At 53.7% G+C, this 21,105-nt stretch overlaps 1 protein-coding gene across 1 annotated transcript; it reads right to left on the bottom strand.

The window, feature by feature from the left end:
- Positions 1-29: 29 nt before the first annotated feature.
- LOC133515423 (rab3 GTPase-activating protein non-catalytic subunit) lies at positions 30-21,000 on the bottom strand. The gene is made up of 10 exons (XM_061847965.1): positions 20,658-21,000; positions 20,372-20,583; positions 19,836-20,085; positions 18,724-18,895; positions 17,845-17,994; positions 17,086-17,203; positions 14,783-14,911; positions 11,504-14,005; positions 11,096-11,293; positions 30-333 (listed from the first exon to the last, which is right to left on the bottom strand). Exons 1-10 carry the CDS (start codon positions 20,737-20,739, stop codon positions 157-159), a joined length of 3,990 nt encoding a protein of 1,329 aa, XP_061703949.1. The 5' UTR covers positions 20,740-21,000; the 3' UTR covers positions 30-156.
- Positions 21,001-21,105: the final 105 nt, after the last annotated feature.

The raw sequence follows: 21,105 nt of genomic DNA, 5'->3' as shown, positions 1-21,105 counted from the left end.
TCAGTAAAATGTAAGAAAGAAAGACTGCAAATAATCAACGGTTAATATATTATATTGATCCTTAGCCTAAATACAAAAAAAAAATGTGTACAAGTAACTTACTATAAGCCAAGCAAACATACAGTACATAAATTCATATACAACAGTTTTAGTTCATTACAGTTTCTTTCTAATTAAAACTTGGCAACTCTCAATTATCAATTGAGCCAGTTTGATATTTTGCAAATCGGTTGTCCCTTCTTTGGTCTTCTTCTCTAATTGCATCAGGATCGTCTGCAGCACAATGATTGTAGTTTCCAAGCACGGATGCGCTGGTATAGAAGAGTCAAGAACCTAAAAACAAAAGGAGTTATATTAGGATTCAATTACATCGTAGAAGAACTAAAAGTGTTGTTGACTTGCTTAGACGCATAGGTAGCTTCTAAACTACGTAAATTCATCTCGCTCTAACGCTTAGCTGTGTCATGTAGGCAAGCATCTATTATTATATTATATAAGCCTTTTAGTCAGATGCCGACATATTCGTATATTTCATTCTTTTTCCATTGTTGCTCATCTGGTTGCCAAGTGGCAAAGGCCTCCTCCAGTCTTTTCCATTCTAGCCTGTCTGTGGCTACTCTGCGCCAAGTTAAACCTGCCACCTCTCTTGTCGTCACCCCATCTTTATAAGGCCTGCATTGTTTTCTGTGTCCTGTTCGCGGATATAGGCTGGCTATTTTGCCCCACTTGTCTTTTCCTCGGACTATGTGTGCTATTAGGCAAGCATCTAAACAGGGACAAGTCATTGACAATCTTGTCTAAATCCTAAAGCGATGTGCTTTAAAGTGTATACAATGAAAACTGGTCCCAAAGCATTGGGAGAGGGGCTGAAGTATCTGCGAATAAACCCCCCGAGGAATTATAGAGGGCCCTTACTCAGTTTACCCTCATATCCCCGATCACTTCCTGCACTCAATGTATGGCGCAGCGAATCGCACACCCTTCCACTCCAAAATGAATGCATCTCAGCGTAGTCCAGATGTATACGTACCGTGGTCTGCAGCCGCTTGTACAGATGCGGCGGCACGCACACGATCCACTCGGGCTGGTCGCGCGAGTGCTCGAGGGAGCGCTTGAGGCGCTGGATGCTGATGGCCAGCAGCGGCGCCAGCGCCGGCTCCGGCGACCGCAGCCGCGTCACCGCCCTCTCAGCGTAGTCCAGATGTATACGTACCGTGGTCTGCAGCCGCTTGTACAGATGCGGCGGCACGCACACGATCCACTCGGGCTGGTCGCGCGAGTGCTCGAGGGAGCGCTTGAGGCGCTGGATGCTGATGGCCAGCAGCGGCGCCAGCGCCGGCTCCGGCGACCGCAGCCGCGTCACCGCCCTCTCAGCGTAGTCCAGATGTATACGTACCGTGGTCTGCAGCCGCTTGTACAGATGCGGCGGCACGCACACGATCCACTCGGGCTGGTCGCGCGAGTGCTCGAGGGAGCGCTTGAGGCGCTGGATGCTGATGGCCAGCAGCGGCGCCAGCGCCGGCTCCGGCGACCGCAGCCGCGTCACCGCCCTCTCAGCGTAGTCCAGATGTATACGTACCGTGGTCTGCAGCCGCTTGTACAGATGCGGCGGCACGCACACGATCCACTCGGGCTGGTCGCGCGAGTGCTCGAGGGAGCGCTTGAGGCGCTGGATGCTGATGGCCAGCAGCGGCGCCAGCGCCGGCTCCGGCGACCGCAGCCGCGTCACCGCCCTCTCAGCGTAGTCCAGATGTATACGTACCGTGGTCTGCAGCCGCTTGTACAGATGCGGCGGCACGCACACGATCCACTCGGGCTGGTCGCGCGAGTGCTCGAGGGAGCGCTTGAGGCGCTGGATGCTGATGGCCAGCAGCGGCGCCAGCGCCGGCTCCGGCGACCGCAGCCGCGTCACCGCCCTCTCAGCGTAGTCCAGATGTATACGTACCGTGGTCTGCAGCCGCTTGTACAGATGCGGCGGCACGCACACGATCCACTCGGGCTGGTCGCGCGAGTGCTCGAGGGAGCGCTTGAGGCGCTGGATGCTGATGGCCAGCAGCGGCGCCAGCGCCGGCTCCGGCGACCGCAGCCGCGTCACCGCCCTCTCAGCGTAGTCCAGATGTATACGTACCGTGGTCTGCAGCCGCTTGTACAGATGCGGCGGCACGCACACGATCCACTCGGGCTGGTCGCGCGAGTGCTCGAGGGAGCGCTTGAGGCGCTGGATGCTGATGGCCAGCAGCGGCGCCAGCGCCGGCTCCGGCGACCGCAGCCGCGTCACCGCCCTCTCAGCGTAGTCCAGATGTATACGTACCGTGGTCTGCAGCCGCTTGTACAGATGCGGCGGCACGCACACGATCCACTCGGGCTGGTCGCGCGAGTGCTCGAGGGAGCGCTTGAGGCGCTGGATGCTGATGGCCAGCAGCGGCGCCAGCGCCGGCTCCGGCGACCGCAGCCGCGTCACCGCCCTCTCAGCGTAGTCCAGATGTATACGTACCGTGGTCTGCAGCCGCTTGTACAGATGCGGCGGCACGCACACGATCCACTCGGGCTGGTCGCGCGAGTGCTCGAGGGAGCGCTTGAGGCGCTGGATGCTGATGGCCAGCAGCGGCGCCAGCGCCGGCTCCGGCGACCGCAGCCGCGTCACCGCCCTCTCAGCGTAGTCCAGATGTATACGTACCGTGGTCTGCAGCCGCTTGTACAGATGCGGCGGCACGCACACGATCCACTCGGGCTGGTCGCGCGAGTGCTCGAGGGAGCGCTTGAGGCGCTGGATGCTGATGGCCAGCAGCGGCGCCAGCGCCGGCTCCGGCGACCGCAGCCGCGTCACCGCCCTCTCAGCGTAGTCCAGATGTATACGTACCGTGGTCTGCAGCCGCTTGTACAGATGCGGCGGCACGCACACGATCCACTCGGGCTGGTCGCGCGAGTGCTCGAGGGAGCGCTTGAGGCGCTGGATGCTGATGGCCAGCAGCGGCGCCAGCGCCGGCTCCGGCGACCGCAGCCGCGTCACCGCCCTCTCAGCGTAGTCCAGATGTATACGTACCGTGGTCTGCAGCCGCTTGTACAGATGCGGCGGCACGCACACGATCCACTCGGGCTGGTCGCGCGAGTGCTCGAGGGAGCGCTTGAGGCGCTGGATGCTGATGGCCAGCAGCGGCGCCAGCGCCGGCTCCGGCGACCGCAGCCGCGTCACCGCCCTCTCAGCGTAGTCCAGATGTATACGTACCGTGGTCTGCAGCCGCTTGTACAGATGCGGCGGCACGCACACGATCCACTCGGGCTGGTCGCGCGAGTGCTCGAGGGAGCGCTTGAGGCGCTGGATGCTGATGGCCAGCAGCGGCGCCAGCGCCGGCTCCGGCGACCGCAGCCGCGTCACCGCCCTCTCAGCGTAGTCCAGATGTATACGTACCGTGGTCTGCAGCCGCTTGTACAGATGCGGCGGCACGCACACGATCCACTCGGGCTGGTCGCGCGAGTGCTCGAGGGAGCGCTTGAGGCGCTGGATGCTGATGGCCAGCAGCGGCGCCAGCGCCGGCTCCGGCGACCGCAGCCGCGTCACCGCCCTCTCAGCGTAGTCCAGATGTATACGTACCGTGGTCTGCAGCCGCTTGTACAGATGCGGCGGCACGCACACGATCCACTCGGGCTGGTCGCGCGAGTGCTCGAGGGAGCGCTTGAGGCGCTGGATGCTGATGGCCAGCAGCGGCGCCAGCGCCGGCTCCGGCGACCGCAGCCGCGTCACCGCCCTCTCAGCGTAGTCCAGATGTATACGTACCGTGGTCTGCAGCCGCTTGTACAGATGCGGCGGCACGCACACGATCCACTCGGGCTGGTCGCGCGAGTGCTCGAGGGAGCGCTTGAGGCGCTGGATGCTGATGGCCAGCAGCGGCGCCAGCGCCGGCTCCGGCGACCGCAGCCGCGTCACCGCCCTCTCAGCGTAGTCCAGATGTATACGTACCGTGGTCTGCAGCCGCTTGTACAGATGCGGCGGCACGCACACGATCCACTCGGGCTGGTCGCGCGAGTGCTCGAGGGAGCGCTTGAGGCGCTGGATGCTGATGGCCAGCAGCGGCGCCAGCGCCGGCTCCGGCGACCGCAGCCGCGTCACCGCCCTCTCAGCGTAGTCCAGATGTATACGTACCGTGGTCTGCAGCCGCTTGTACAGATGCGGCGGCACGCACACGATCCACTCGGGCTGGTCGCGCGAGTGCTCGAGGGAGCGCTTGAGGCGCTGGATGCTGATGGCCAGCAGCGGCGCCAGCGCCGGCTCCGGCGACCGCAGCCGCGTCACCGCCCTCTCAGCGTAGTCCAGATGTATACGTACCGTGGTCTGCAGCCGCTTGTACAGATGCGGCGGCACGCACACGATCCACTCGGGCTGGTCGCGCGAGTGCTCGAGGGAGCGCTTGAGGCGCTGGATGCTGATGGCCAGCAGCGGCGCCAGCGCCGGCTCCGGCGACCGCAGCCGCGTCACCGCCCTCTCAGCGTAGTCCAGATGTATACGTACCGTGGTCTGCAGCCGCTTGTACAGATGCGGCGGCACGCACACGATCCACTCGGGCTGGTCGCGCGAGTGCTCGAGGGAGCGCTTGAGGCGCTGGATGCTGATGGCCAGCAGCGGCGCCAGCGCCGGCTCCGGCGACCGCAGCCGCGTCACCGCCCTCTCAGCGTAGTCCAGATGTATACGTACCGTGGTCTGCAGCCGCTTGTACAGATGCGGCGGCACGCACACGATCCACTCGGGCTGGTCGCGCGAGTGCTCGAGGGAGCGCTTGAGGCGCTGGATGCTGATGGCCAGCAGCGGCGCCAGCGCCGGCTCCGGCGACCGCAGCCGCGTCACCGCCCTCTCAGCGTAGTCCAGATGTATACGTACCGTGGTCTGCAGCCGCTTGTACAGATGCGGCGGCACGCACACGATCCACTCGGGCTGGTCGCGCGAGTGCTCGAGGGAGCGCTTGAGGCGCTGGATGCTGATGGCCAGCAGCGGCGCCAGCGCCGGCTCCGGCGACCGCAGCCGCGTCACCGCCCTCTCAGCGTAGTCCAGATGTATACGTACCGTGGTCTGCAGCCGCTTGTACAGATGCGGCGGCACGCACACGATCCACTCGGGCTGGTCGCGCGAGTGCTCGAGGGAGCGCTTGAGGCGCTGGATGCTGATGGCCAGCAGCGGCGCCAGCGCCGGCTCCGGCGACCGCAGCCGCGTCACCGCCCTCTCAGCGTAGTCCAGATGTATACGTACCGTGGTCTGCAGCCGCTTGTACAGATGCGGCGGCACGCACACGATCCACTCGGGCTGGTCGCGCGAGTGCTCGAGGGAGCGCTTGAGGCGCTGGATGCTGATGGCCAGCAGCGGCGCCAGCGCCGGCTCCGGCGACCGCAGCCGCGTCACCGCCCTCTCAGCGTAGTCCAGATGTATACGTACCGTGGTCTGCAGCCGCTTGTACAGATGCGGCGGCACGCACACGATCCACTCGGGCTGGTCGCGCGAGTGCTCGAGGGAGCGCTTGAGGCGCTGGATGCTGATGGCCAGCAGCGGCGCCAGCGCCGGCTCCGGCGACCGCAGCCGCGTCACCGCCCTCTCAGCGTAGTCCAGATGTATACGTACCGTGGTCTGCAGCCGCTTGTACAGATGCGGCGGCACGCACACGATCCACTCGGGCTGGTCGCGCGAGTGCTCGAGGGAGCGCTTGAGGCGCTGGATGCTGATGGCCAGCAGCGGCGCCAGCGCCGGCTCCGGCGACCGCAGCCGCGTCACCGCCCTCTCAGCGTAGTCCAGATGTATACGTACCGTGGTCTGCAGCCGCTTGTACAGATGCGGCGGCACGCACACGATCCACTCGGGCTGGTCGCGCGAGTGCTCGAGGGAGCGCTTGAGGCGCTGGATGCTGATGGCCAGCAGCGGCGCCAGCGCCGGCTCCGGCGACCGCAGCCGCGTCACCGCCCTCTCAGCGTAGTCCAGATGTATACGTACCGTGGTCTGCAGCCGCTTGTACAGATGCGGCGGCACGCACACGATCCACTCGGGCTGGTCGCGCGAGTGCTCGAGGGAGCGCTTGAGGCGCTGGATGCTGATGGCCAGCAGCGGCGCCAGCGCCGGCTCCGGCGACCGCAGCCGCGTCACCGCCCTCTCAGCGTAGTCCAGATGTATACGTACCGTGGTCTGCAGCCGCTTGTACAGATGCGGCGGCACGCACACGATCCACTCGGGCTGGTCGCGCGAGTGCTCGAGGGAGCGCTTGAGGCGCTGGATGCTGATGGCCAGCAGCGGCGCCAGCGCCGGCTCCGGCGACCGCAGCCGCGTCACCGCCCTCTCAGCGTAGTCCAGATGTATACGTACCGTGGTCTGCAGCCGCTTGTACAGATGCGGCGGCACGCACACGATCCACTCGGGCTGGTCGCGCGAGTGCTCGAGGGAGCGCTTGAGGCGCTGGATGCTGATGGCCAGCAGCGGCGCCAGCGCCGGCTCCGGCGACCGCAGCCGCGTCACCGCCCTCTCAGCGTAGTCCAGATGTATACGTACCGTGGTCTGCAGCCGCTTGTACAGATGCGGCGGCACGCACACGATCCACTCGGGCTGGTCGCGCGAGTGCTCGAGGGAGCGCTTGAGGCGCTGGATGCTGATGGCCAGCAGCGGCGCCAGCGCCGGCTCCGGCGACCGCAGCCGCGTCACCGCCCTCTCAGCGTAGTCCAGATGTATACGTACCGTGGTCTGCAGCCGCTTGTACAGATGCGGCGGCACGCACACGATCCACTCGGGCTGGTCGCGCGAGTGCTCGAGGGAGCGCTTGAGGCGCTGGATGCTGATGGCCAGCAGCGGCGCCAGCGCCGGCTCCGGCGACCGCAGCCGCGTCACCGCCCTCTCAGCGTAGTCCAGATGTATACGTACCGTGGTCTGCAGCCGCTTGTACAGATGCGGCGGCACGCACACGATCCACTCGGGCTGGTCGCGCGAGTGCTCGAGGGAGCGCTTGAGGCGCTGGATGCTGATGGCCAGCAGCGGCGCCAGCGCCGGCTCCGGCGACCGCAGCCGCGTCACCGCCCTCTCAGCGTAGTCCAGATGTATACGTACCGTGGTCTGCAGCCGCTTGTACAGATGCGGCGGCACGCACACGATCCACTCGGGCTGGTCGCGCGAGTGCTCGAGGGAGCGCTTGAGGCGCTGGATGCTGATGGCCAGCAGCGGCGCCAGCGCCGGCTCCGGCGACCGCAGCCGCGTCACCGCCCTCTCAGCGTAGTCCAGATGTATACGTACCGTGGTCTGCAGCCGCTTGTACAGATGCGGCGGCACGCACACGATCCACTCGGGCTGGTCGCGCGAGTGCTCGAGGGAGCGCTTGAGGCGCTGGATGCTGATGGCCAGCAGCGGCGCCAGCGCCGGCTCCGGCGACCGCAGCCGCGTCACCGCCCTCTCAGCGTAGTCCAGATGTATACGTACCGTGGTCTGCAGCCGCTTGTACAGATGCGGCGGCACGCACACGATCCACTCGGGCTGGTCGCGCGAGTGCTCGAGGGAGCGCTTGAGGCGCTGGATGCTGATGGCCAGCAGCGGCGCCAGCGCCGGCTCCGGCGACCGCAGCCGCGTCACCGCCCTCTCAGCGTAGTCCAGATGTATACGTACCGTGGTCTGCAGCCGCTTGTACAGATGCGGCGGCACGCACACGATCCACTCGGGCTGGTCGCGCGAGTGCTCGAGGGAGCGCTTGAGGCGCTGGATGCTGATGGCCAGCAGCGGCGCCAGCGCCGGCTCCGGCGACCGCAGCCGCGTCACCGCCCTCTCAGCGTAGTCCAGATGTATACGTACCGTGGTCTGCAGCCGCTTGTACAGATGCGGCGGCACGCACACGATCCACTCGGGCTGGTCGCGCGAGTGCTCGAGGGAGCGCTTGAGGCGCTGGATGCTGATGGCCAGCAGCGGCGCCAGCGCCGGCTCCGGCGACCGCAGCCGCGTCACCGCCCTCTCAGCGTAGTCCAGATGTATACGTACCGTGGTCTGCAGCCGCTTGTACAGATGCGGCGGCACGCACACGATCCACTCGGGCTGGTCGCGCGAGTGCTCGAGGGAGCGCTTGAGGCGCTGGATGCTGATGGCCAGCAGCGGCGCCAGCGCCGGCTCCGGCGACCGCAGCCGCGTCACCGCCCTCTCAGCGTAGTCCAGATGTATACGTACCGTGGTCTGCAGCCGCTTGTACAGATGCGGCGGCACGCACACGATCCACTCGGGCTGGTCGCGCGAGTGCTCGAGGGAGCGCTTGAGGCGCTGGATGCTGATGGCCAGCAGCGGCGCCAGCGCCGGCTCCGGCGACCGCAGCCGCGTCACCGCCCTCTCAGCGTAGTCCAGATGTATACGTACCGTGGTCTGCAGCCGCTTGTACAGATGCGGCGGCACGCACACGATCCACTCGGGCTGGTCGCGCGAGTGCTCGAGGGAGCGCTTGAGGCGCTGGATGCTGATGGCCAGCAGCGGCGCCAGCGCCGGCTCCGGCGACCGCAGCCGCGTCACCGCCCTCTCAGCGTAGTCCAGATGTATACGTACCGTGGTCTGCAGCCGCTTGTACAGATGCGGCGGCACGCACACGATCCACTCGGGCTGGTCGCGCGAGTGCTCGAGGGAGCGCTTGAGGCGCTGGATGCTGATGGCCAGCAGCGGCGCCAGCGCCGGCTCCGGCGACCGCAGCCGCGTCACCGCCCTCTCAGCGTAGTCCAGATGTATACGTACCGTGGTCTGCAGCCGCTTGTACAGATGCGGCGGCACGCACACGATCCACTCGGGCTGGTCGCGCGAGTGCTCGAGGGAGCGCTTGAGGCGCTGGATGCTGATGGCCAGCAGCGGCGCCAGCGCCGGCTCCGGCGACCGCAGCCGCGTCACCGCCCTCTCAGCGTAGTCCAGATGTATACGTACCGTGGTCTGCAGCCGCTTGTACAGATGCGGCGGCACGCACACGATCCACTCGGGCTGGTCGCGCGAGTGCTCGAGGGAGCGCTTGAGGCGCTGGATGCTGATGGCCAGCAGCGGCGCCAGCGCCGGCTCCGGCGACCGCAGCCGCGTCACCGCCCTCTCAGCGTAGTCCAGATGTATACGTACCGTGGTCTGCAGCCGCTTGTACAGATGCGGCGGCACGCACACGATCCACTCGGGCTGGTCGCGCGAGTGCTCGAGGGAGCGCTTGAGGCGCTGGATGCTGATGGCCAGCAGCGGCGCCAGCGCCGGCTCCGGCGACCGCAGCCGCGTCACCGCCCTCTCAGCGTAGTCCAGATGTATACGTACCGTGGTCTGCAGCCGCTTGTACAGATGCGGCGGCACGCACACGATCCACTCGGGCTGGTCGCGCGAGTGCTCGAGGGAGCGCTTGAGGCGCTGGATGCTGATGGCCAGCAGCGGCGCCAGCGCCGGCTCCGGCGACCGCAGCCGCGTCACCGCCCTCTCAGCGTAGTCCAGATGTATACGTACCGTGGTCTGCAGCCGCTTGTACAGATGCGGCGGCACGCACACGATCCACTCGGGCTGGTCGCGCGAGTGCTCGAGGGAGCGCTTGAGGCGCTGGATGCTGATGGCCAGCAGCGGCGCCAGCGCCGGCTCCGGCGACCGCAGCCGCGTCACCGCCCTCTCAGCGTAGTCCAGATGTATACGTACCGTGGTCTGCAGCCGCTTGTACAGATGCGGCGGCACGCACACGATCCACTCGGGCTGGTCGCGCGAGTGCTCGAGGGAGCGCTTGAGGCGCTGGATGCTGATGGCCAGCAGCGGCGCCAGCGCCGGCTCCGGCGACCGCAGCCGCGTCACCGCCCTCTCAGCGTAGTCCAGATGTATACGTACCGTGGTCTGCAGCCGCTTGTACAGATGCGGCGGCACGCACACGATCCACTCGGGCTGGTCGCGCGAGTGCTCGAGGGAGCGCTTGAGGCGCTGGATGCTGATGGCCAGCAGCGGCGCCAGCGCCGGCTCCGGCGACCGCAGCCGCGTCACCGCCCTCTCAGCGTAGTCCAGATGTATACGTACCGTGGTCTGCAGCCGCTTGTACAGATGCGGCGGCACGCACACGATCCACTCGGGCTGGTCGCGCGAGTGCTCGAGGGAGCGCTTGAGGCGCTGGATGCTGATGGCCAGCAGCGGCGCCAGCGCCGGCTCCGGCGACCGCAGCCGCGTCACCGCCCTCTCAGCGTAGTCCAGATGTATACGTACCGTGGTCTGCAGCCGCTTGTACAGATGCGGCGGCACGCACACGATCCACTCGGGCTGGTCGCGCGAGTGCTCGAGGGAGCGCTTGAGGCGCTGGATGCTGATGGCCAGCAGCGGCGCCAGCGCCGGCTCCGGCGACCGCAGCCGCGTCACCGCCCTCTCAGCGTAGTCCAGATGTATACGTACCGTGGTCTGCAGCCGCTTGTACAGATGCGGCGGCACGCACACGATCCACTCGGGCTGGTCGCGCGAGTGCTCGAGGGAGCGCTTGAGGCGCTGGATGCTGATGGCCAGCAGCGGCGCCAGCGCCGGCTCCGGCGACCGCAGCCGCGTCACCGCCCTCTCAGCGTAGTCCAGATGTATACGTACCGTGGTCTGCAGCCGCTTGTACAGATGCGGCGGCACGCACACGATCCACTCGGGCTGGTCGCGCGAGTGCTCGAGGGAGCGCTTGAGGCGCTGGATGCTGATGGCCAGCAGCGGCGCCAGCGCCGGCTCCGGCGACCGCAGCCGCGTCACCGCCCTCTCAGCGTAGTCCAGATGTATACGTACCGTGGTCTGCAGCCGCTTGTACAGATGCGGCGGCACGCACACGATCCACTCGGGCTGGTCGCGCGAGTGCTCGAGGGAGCGCTTGAGGCGCTGGATGCTGATGGCCAGCAGCGGCGCCAGCGCCGGCTCCGGCGACCGCAGCCGCGTCACCGCCCTCTCAGCGTAGTCCAGATGTATACGTACCGTGGTCTGCAGCCGCTTGTACAGATGCGGCGGCACGCACACGATCCACTCGGGCTGGTCGCGCGAGTGCTCGAGGGAGCGCTTGAGGCGCTGGATGCTGATGGCCAGCAGCGGCGCCAGCGCCGGCTCCGGCGACCGCAGCCGCGTCACCGCCCTCTCAGCGTAGTCCAGATGTATACGTACCGTGGTCTGCAGCCGCTTGTACAGATGCGGCGGCACGCACACGATCCACTCGGGCTGGTCGCGCGAGTGCTCGAGGGAGCGCTTGAGGCGCTGGATGCTGATGGCCAGCAGCGGCGCCAGCGCCGGCTCCGGCGACCGCAGCCGCGTCACCGTCTCCGCCGCCAGTGTGTCGTAGCCTAAGTGGTACAGTCCGACCACCTGTAAAAATGAACGTTGTCAATACTGACTTCGAGTCTCATGACTAATGTCAATGAGGGAAAACGCGCAAAGCAACAATCATTAAAAAAGCATTTCTTTAGATATAAAACATTTTTATTTGGTTACAAAATAGTTGGAACCATTAAAATCTGTAGTTTTTTAACCTCATTCTCACAGGAAACGGAGTTTTTAACTAAATATAAAACTAACCTGTTGTCGCTTCAAAAAGTCGTTATCAATGTTCCATAATTCTGCCAGCACCGCCACCCTTTCCATCCACTCCTCGCACTCGGCACTATTGTACCCTCCTCTATCATCACTGGCTGTAACGGTCTCTACAGCCGCCCGGACCAGCTTCGTCACGAACTTCATCCGCGGGTTCTGCAACTTCTCTGAACCCCTCATACTGATGTCTCTGCTCACAACGCTACCTGTGAGCGCCTCGAATATGTACTGGTAATCAATATCGTACAACGTATCTAAAGGTTTCGACGACTTTACATTGAAATGACACTGATAGTAAATTGTGCAAGATATCTGATAGTTTAAACTTAAAATGTCACCGTTAACCCGTTTCGTATCTTGTGCGACTTCCATTAAAGACGGCGTGCTTTCATCCCAAATCTTCTCAAATTGTATCTCGCGCTTCTCTTGGTCAATAGGCAATTTCGAACACTTCAGAAACTCGTCCAAATATCTGGTAGTGGCTTCGAGGAATTTCACCATCACCGTATTCCCGAATCCAACGTCTTGTAAGCACAGAGGTTCCTTCGGCATTTTACCAACTTTGTTGACCAATTTACATGACGCTTCGAAGATATGTCTTATGTATGTGGACCATATGATGGCGAAGAGACCTAGCCGTAAATGTGTATCTGATATGTTCCTCAAGAAGTCGATAACGACGTTAAGTTTGTCCGTCTGTTGCATGTCTTTCTGCCACGCCATAGCATATTCCCAGCACATGTTCGAGAGGATATAATCAGCCGAAGTACTGAGCGGGAACTGCTGGCGTAGGAGCGAGAGCCATTTGAAAATTTTTGGGTTATTATCGACGTGCACTCGGTTGTTCTCTATGAAGGGATAGGAGGCGCTATCATCGTCAGATTCATCCTCGTACGAACTTGCTCGGTTTTCCATCAACTCATTGGCTACTACCGCCTCTGGAACGACCCCCATACTGCACAACCATTTAGCTATCAACTCCGTAACCGACCCCTTTCCTCTGCTATAAATATACTTCAGATTTATGCTTATATCGCCAAACTGTAGCTTAGGAAGGCAGTTCCCGTCGAACGTGTCTTTGAACATGAGAATGATGGTCAGCAGTGATATGTCTTCGAGTTTTCCGATCAAAATGCCCCATTTCGCGTTCTCTGTAGTGAGTGATTCCCAAGCCTCCTCCTCGCCTTCTGAACACTTGATTTCGTATATTTTGCCCACAGATTTGCAGGCCATGGCCACGATCATACTCCTTAATGGGCAGGGCATGTCTACGAGCAGATCTCGAATGCTTTGCCACCAAGGGGATATTTCGTTGTATGAAATTTTCGTCGCCTCTTCGGTTGCCTTGCTCGCGTAATACAAAACAGTTATAAGTTTTTCTATCAAATCTAAACTTATTTCTTCTAGTGGCATGTTCATTAAATGCATTATAACAAGTTTAACTATTTCTTTCGGATCGATAACGCTTTTTTTTAGAAAGTCGCTCAATTTCGCGATATCTTTGATTCCAAATATAGATTTGAAAACATCGGCCGCTAATGTATTGATCTTTTCCTGCGGCAATTCCGGTTTCAAAGAGAGACACCCAGAGCTTTCTTCCACGAGGAAACAAGATACGAGCTCTTTGTACTTGTGACTTCTGCTTTCCGCAAATTTCACTCTGGGGTGGTGTTCTTTGTACCCATTTTCTTGAGAAAGAATTAGCAATCTTTCCAAAATGCAATTGTCATCTTCTAATAGGTGAAAATCTGGGCCTTCGTTCCCTTGTTTCTCATCTACACTAAGGTCCTCCATGCAATCAATGTTTAAATAAGAATAAATTTTGATCGTTAATTCCGTCATGTCATCTGTGTTTTCATTGTTTATATTCCTGTAGAACAGCGTCAGTAAAGCGAGGTTAGCGAAAAACCGCTTTATTTTTTCTTCCTGTCCCGTTAATTTCTCTAACTTCTCAATATTCTCCCAAAACAAAGTTAAGCAAGCGATAACAATTTTCGGCGGTATTTCATAATTTCTAACGAGCATTTCCAAGCAGTGTTTCTGCAGTTCTACCGTTTTTAGTTTCTCCGCTTTCTCGATAATATCATTTTCGTAATTTTCTACTGTGGTTAGATTTTTCTTGACGAAATCGCGCATGTCGCGTAGTATATGTAGGTCTTTCGAGCGGTCGGAGTGTTCTCCTTCTAGAGCGTAAAAGAAAGGTATTGTGAACTTCTTCAGTTTACCATCTGGGTTTATAAGGACACATTGGAAGTCTGGCAGGTTGAGTTTTTTGTGAGTGTAACTTTTCTCAGCGCCTACAAGCCCACAAGTATTGTAGAGTAGCTGTCCGTTTTTGGTGGCGGTGAAAACAGCAACTCGGTTGCCTCTCTGCATGAGTCGGATGTCGATCAAGCCCTTCTTGGGGTTGTAAATGATCAGGAATGTTGCTCGACGAACTTCTTTGATGACTGAGAGCTGGGGTTTTTTACTGTCTTGTTCGAAAACCTAAAATAAAAAAGACATTGTTAACGCTTAATTTAGTAACCTAGAATATTTTCCGAGAAATTAAGATAATAGAAGCTTCGGACTTTCGGAGTTTGCATAAGAAATGATATTCCAGTTTATACATATAAACCGTGTATTTTTTTAAATTCCGTTAATGGGGAATGGGTAAATACGTTTAGGAAACTAAATGGCATAGTTAATTTTCAAAAAAATGTATTTTTTTATTTTATATATATATTTTTTTTTTGTAAAAAGTGTTTTAATGTTGCATATAGCGTTGTTATAACACGGGCATTACATTTAATCCAACCAAATAATTGAAGACTGTGACAATATCAATGTCATTTCGAACATCGATCGTCCGAGATAGTACGTAGTACGTTTAGTAGCAAATGTATAAATAAACTCGTACTAAATACTAATCAATATGTAAACAGGTCCTGGACGGCGTGGACAAGTGTACACGCTCGTAAGGGCCTTATCAGATAAAAATAATTATAGATTATCTAGAAATGAAGTTGATTAGAATACCGGTGTCTTTGAGTTACTTAATTTAAGCTTAGGAATGCACCCTTGAAATTAACGAAAAATAACAACGGGTTGTACTCCGGGAGTGCCGGCAGAATCTAAAGAAGTTTTCACTTCAAAAACACGCTGTACACTATAGTCGCCGATTGAACACCGATCGTATCCGAAACACCACACTACCCTCTCTAAAACCTTAATTGCTGGCGTACCCGAGAAAGCCGCTCCGACACCTGCCCCCCCTGGCGTTACCTGCAGGAAGGCGCACTGCGCGTCCCGGTGGCCCTTGAACAGGCGCACGAGGTGGCCGCGCGCCACGTCCAGCACGCTCACGCGGCCCAGCCCGTCCGAGACTGCGGCTAGCCGCCGGTCTGGCGATACCTGATATGGAAAGGTAAATTTCACTAATAGGGTTGTTTCCATCTACAAATCTTAGGGCAGAATTGTATCCTAATAAATTCTTTTGGATTATAAGAACATGTTAAACTACTTTTAGGGGACCTGTAATAACCATATTTTTGTAAATATTGAATTTAAAATATCTTTTGGCACACGTCACGTGACCAAACTTGAAACGTCATTGAACATTCTGATGACGTCACAACTCTCGGATTGACACTGTTGACAGTTAGGCGATAGACAACAAATGACAAATGTCAGTTGACAGTTCGTATCTTCTACGTGCGTATGTAGTTATGTGTCAAACCGTAAACAGTGACGTCACACAATTTTCAAAGAGCGTATTGGGCGCGAAAGCATCTGTCAAAATATATTTTGTTAATTTAACATATTTAAAGCCGTTTTTAGTATAAAAGCTGAATTTTAGGGCAACTTTTAGTTAATATAGAACGTAATACGAGCGTTTCAAAAAATTGGAAACAACCCTATTATTACTGCTCTTAGTTTTAATGACGATCATTATGTGATTACTAAATATTTAGTTTGACATGTATTCCATTATTTCTTTTTAGTTTCCTGTTTCCTTTGTTTTGTAGTTTTTAATTTGACGGTAATTTCGAATTTGTTTTTTTTTTTTGTTTATGATAATTATTATTGACGTTTTATAATTATATGTTTGCATGGCAAATCATTGACGATCATAATGTAAATTCATATAGATTAACATAAGAATAATTTATACTGTAATTTATCGTTATGAAAATAAATAAATCTAAATCATTGTAATATTGTTGTGTTTATTAATATAATATTCTCACACACTGATATGTTTAATATTCCATTAGTTAAGTTTAAGTATGAAGTTCTGAGTGCTTTGAATAATGTTTAGAGTACCAATTTTAACTTTTTTTTCATTTTTATTTTAAATGCCGACAAATTCTTGTTCTGTAGTTATTATTCCATTCTGTTTTTTTTGGATATACGCTAGTAGATAGTGGCAACTTCATTGGTTTATTTATTAATTAATATTACTATTTGTATGAATTATTGTACCGTTTGTGCCCAATTAAATATTAAACATATGACTTAACATGTCTTGACTATTCTTGACATTATTTTAAAACCCTAGTATCCTGCTGTAACTATAAAAATTTTTGAATTGATATTTTATTGATTATGGTTTGTATATCTGTTTTGACGATCATAATATGAATTCTTGTAGATTGACATGCCTGCAATTTATAATGTAATTTGTATTATGAAATAAATAAATCTTAATCTATGGATTCCGCGAAGTAACGCCTGATTTGAAAATCAAAACGGACCCAATAAGTAGATAGGATTCCTCGATTCTGTTACATGCACTGCCCCGCCCCGTGACTCGCTTTCTGCCCCATCATTCAATCGTAATGTGTTTTTTCTACTTGTCGACTGTAATGGTTGAATTAAAATTTTGTATACCAAACTATAATTGAGTACTTTTCATGAATGGGCTCTTAACTATATGATTAATTTCGATACGCTGTAGTCAACTATTAAAAAAAATACCAATCACGTGCCGCCGTGCTCCCACGGAAAATATTACAAGGGGCCGGGAGCTACGCGTTTATGTCTTTTGTACATTTTTATCTACTGAGATACTTATTTATTTTTAATAATGACTCGTAGAAAAAGTATTGTATACAATAGTGATATAATCAAGCTTTTCAACCTCGTACCTTACTTAGGCAAATCAGCAAGCAATGTATAAAATAGTGTATGTAACTGTACATAATTAGGCATTAAAACACTCGTGTGGTCCTTTTAAGAAACTCGCTTCGTTCATTTCTTACACGCACACTCGTATTTTAATGCCTGTCACTAAGTAGCAGTCACATAACTACTATTTTGTATAAAATAGTACATTACGATACAAGTGCGAAAAATAGGAAATTCGAAACGAGTGGCGATAAATTAAAACACGACCGAAGGGAGTGTTTTAAATCGACACGAGTTGCGAATTACCTATTCGCACATGTATCGTACAACGTTTTACAGTACATATGGCCCTTTAAATGTTCGACACAGTAACATAATATGCTACTTCTCGCACTAGTGCTATAAAGTAGCCCCATATGTACTGTAAAAAATATAGTCGGGGATAAAAGGCCGCTTACCGCGACGGCAGTCCCGGCTCGCGCGGGGTCCCGGAGGCCGGCGCGCAGCGACAGCGCCTCCGCGCGCGCCCCGCGCTCCGCCGGCGCCGCCTCGCCGCCGCCGCCGCCCAGCCAGCCTCTACCAAACATATCCAATGAGGTAAACGTGCCCCGATGCAAATGACGCTGCAGGAGTTTTCCACGCAATGACCTACCGTTGTCCCCTACAAACGTGAATTTTATGAAGACTGGATGTGAAAAATCTCAGTAAAATAATCATCCCTTGAACGTTGAAGAAATTTTGAACACTACGCACATTTCTTCTTCAGTTTAGCTCGTGGAATGGCCTTGCAAAATTTCAGGTGCTTACTTTCGTGAGTTCAAATTTCAGGTTTCTGATTTTAAATATTATTTTATCTTAAGGGCGACCTTGCGTGGCACATCTTACAGCGGCAGCGCAGTGCACCCTCCAACGCGTAATATAATCTTATTCAATCTTAAACTATTACCAGCCACGTTCAGCTTCAACGCACGGCAACGCAGACATTATCTTATGAGCAACCGCGCGCGCTACGTCTTGAAGCGGCGGCGCGGTACCTTTTTCCAACAAGTAGTAGAATCTTTTTAAATACAACCTTAAACCATTTGCAGCAAGGCTCAGCTTAAACTCATGACAACGCAGATTTTACGACGCGGCAGTGCAGTGCCTCCTTTCAACGGGTAGTAGAATCTTTTTAAATTCAACCTAAACTTATTAGCAGCAAGGTTCAGTATACTCACGGCAACGCGGACTTAATCTTATGCGCTACCGCACGCGCTACGTCATGAAGCGGCGGCGCGGTGCCCCCTTCCAACGCGTAGTGGAACCCGAGGAACGGTCGCGCGCCTGCGCCGAGGATCAGCGTGTTCATCGGCGGGATGGAGCGGTACCTGGATACAAAATAGATAATTTATGATTCACATCAAAAAGTCCGTGTGCGTTTTACAAGAGTTAAGGGAATCTTCTTTACATCCTCGAGACCTCCTGCCAGGCCAGACACTCTGTCTGGCCTAGTGGATAGTGACCCTGCCTATGGACCCGATGGTCCCAGGATCAAATCCTTTTGGGGCATTTATTTTGTGTGATGAACAAGGGTGTTTGGTCAAGGATCCTGGGTGTTTCGGTATCATGTTCTGTTTACGAAAAAGTAACTAACTAATTTGGCTTAGTGATCCAAAAAGAATCTTGGCCTCCGAAACGAGAGCGTGCCACCTGTCCCGCTCCTGCGCAACTTCCTGACAGTTACTGACGCGAAGCTGAAGCAGATCCGCCGCCACACTGTCTTCCCAGCGACACCTGGGACGGCTACCAGTCGGTCGTCCCAAGAATGCCCTCTTGACAGCCCGATCCTCTCCCATTCTGAGTTGGTGACCGAACCAGCGAGGTCTGTGGACTTTCGTTTCGCCAATGATATTGGGCTCGGCCACTAACTCCTCGATTACGAAAAAGTAGAAAATATATTTTTTTGGCGCGACAGACCAAATACTTTTCGCGACGATAAAAAATGTATTTTACTTTTTACTAATCAGAACATAATACCGAATATTTGATACAGCAGAATGTAAACAAACCAACCATGTAACTAAGTCTTTTGGCCAAGGATATAAATTATTAATTACCATGTATCATATCCCCCGTAGGTAGAAGCCGCCAGGAGATGGTCATATGAGTTCTTCAGCTCCAACCCCACCACCGCTGCATCATTGATCTGCTCCTGCTCGCTGAAGCTCCACTTCCTCACGCCCAGGCCTCTGTTGTCAACTGAATAAGTTTCCTGAATGCCAGCTTGAACTAAATATTGGAAAACAGGGTTAATTAGGCTGGGGACAGTTAATGCTTTTAGACATGGAGTGAGGTGAAGGAGGATTATTATTGTTATATCACTCAGCAATTTTTAATTTCAACCTTTAAGCTTTTCGCTCATTTATTTATAAAATAGATATGTGATTTTATCCCTGACGCGTTAGTGAGGGTCTCCATTCCAGCTATGGCAAAAATGCTTTTGTATGTCCGGATGTTCTCCTCTACAGGTCGCATTTCTCAACTGATTCTCGTGAAATTTTGTGAGCAGATTCAGTAGTAAGTTAGAATTTTTCTGACGTTTCGTTTTTTGAAATTTTCAAAATGGTGGAAATTGGCATAAAGAACTTAAGTGCCAGTAGGGTTAAGCGCACTTAAGACTGCTCTAATATTGACTCAAGAAAGTATTTTTTATTTATACTTTTATTAAGCTTTTCATAACCTTAGTTTATGGTATCTACAAGCATAAAATAATAACTAGTTACTATGTGAGCTGTAGACCTCGGGATAACCTTCAGGTTATATACCATAGACTAAGGTTACCATAAACTAAGGTTATTTTAGGAAAAAATCAGTCAGTTTTATTAAAGGTAGCTTATTACATTTACGATGAAAATTAGCAATGTTGGCCACACCAATAAACTTGCATTGAAAAAAAAAAAACACTTTCCCAGTGAAACCATAATCCTGTACTGAATCCTGAAAATTCTGTTATCTAAAAGATTGACATGGTAATGTACATTACATTATTTTCTCACCCTAGCTGATAATTACCTTCTGCTCTTAACAGTAAGCAGGATATGAGTACTAGGTTTACATATTGAGGATTAAATGTATGCAACATCTGACTATTTGTAAAATTTATTGCTAACAGATAAGGTTTCAGGTTAATTGAATTGTGGTAGTATAGTTGCATAATTAACATGCTTACCTTTAGCAAGTTGTGCTTTGGCATTTCTCAGGAGCTGAAACAAACTCGCCCCAGTCAAGATACACACACAGGTTGAGAACAGCACATGTATGTCATCAGGCAGTGTCCCATATGAGCCGGTGTGGCAAGATATCTTCAAGACTGGGGTCTCGTCCAGCTTCTCCAGGGACAACTGGTGTCCGGTGTTGGTGTAGAAACCGACGCTACCATTATTGAAGCCTATAATGATGCAAAACCAGTCGGGTCCATTCTGGAAAAACATTTTTTTTACTCTTCATATTTTTAAGGTTTGATTGGGCTTATCATGTCATGTTTTTGAACTGTTGTCATTTATTTTTTTGTATTGCTGTGGATAATAGTGTCATTATCAACCAGCTTTAATGGCATTATAGTTAATGGGCACTGATAAACGCAGACCAATAGAATTGAACAGACAGGAACAATATAAACAGAAATAGGAAGTAGATAAACATTAAAATATCTAGTCCACAGTAGACTATGCTTCTTTTAATTTTAAAACAGCCATAAATAATTACCTGGGACGAATGGTGCGACGGACAAATAGAGAGAGCCAACATCGACGTTATATTTGCAGGCATTGTGCCACTCCACGATATCAGGTAGGTGTTCCGATCCGTCGAGCGGATCCACTGAGAAGTGAGCAAGCAGAGGCGGTTGCGGTAACCGACGCCCAGCAGGTTCCCGCATGGTGACAGCGAAACCGTGCATTGAGACAACCAACTGGTGTCTAAAAATTAAACATATGTTTTATTTTAACATTCTCTTTGTACTTGTATGTTTTTTATTCTGGTTCCACAGTACCTTCCTTCTCTGGTATGAAGAGCGCACGCCCTAAACTAGAAATATCACCACAATCGGCAAATAATTCCACTTGGCATGACATGTTTATTAACCATTAAACAAAGAGCTAAAAAATTTTTAGGTCGGACCTAGTTATAATTTGCTAAAAAAAAGTACAAATAATATTGGCCTGTAATAAAGCAACACATTTTTAACTATGATAGTATTTTATGATTTTATTAATAAAATAAAGTGTTTATATTATCGAGACAAATTCCATGAAAATTCTTTGTATTTTATAGTAAACAGCTGACAGCTGTCAAAAACAGTATGACAGATAGAGACGGAGAGCTAATTCTATTTCCTTCCACACCATTCCACACCCACGAACCGGAGCAAAGAGTAAAGTGTATAGAAGTTTTTTTTTTCTATCAAGTAGCTATGCAACTTTACTAGCTCCACCCATTTG

Source organism: Cydia pomonella, chromosome 2, assembly GCF_033807575.1.
Source record: "Cydia pomonella isolate Wapato2018A chromosome 2, ilCydPomo1, whole genome shotgun sequence".
NCBI classification, from domain to species: Eukaryota; Metazoa; Arthropoda; class Insecta; order Lepidoptera; family Tortricidae; genus Cydia; species Cydia pomonella.
This window is presented reverse-complemented; position numbering and strand designations above follow the sequence as displayed.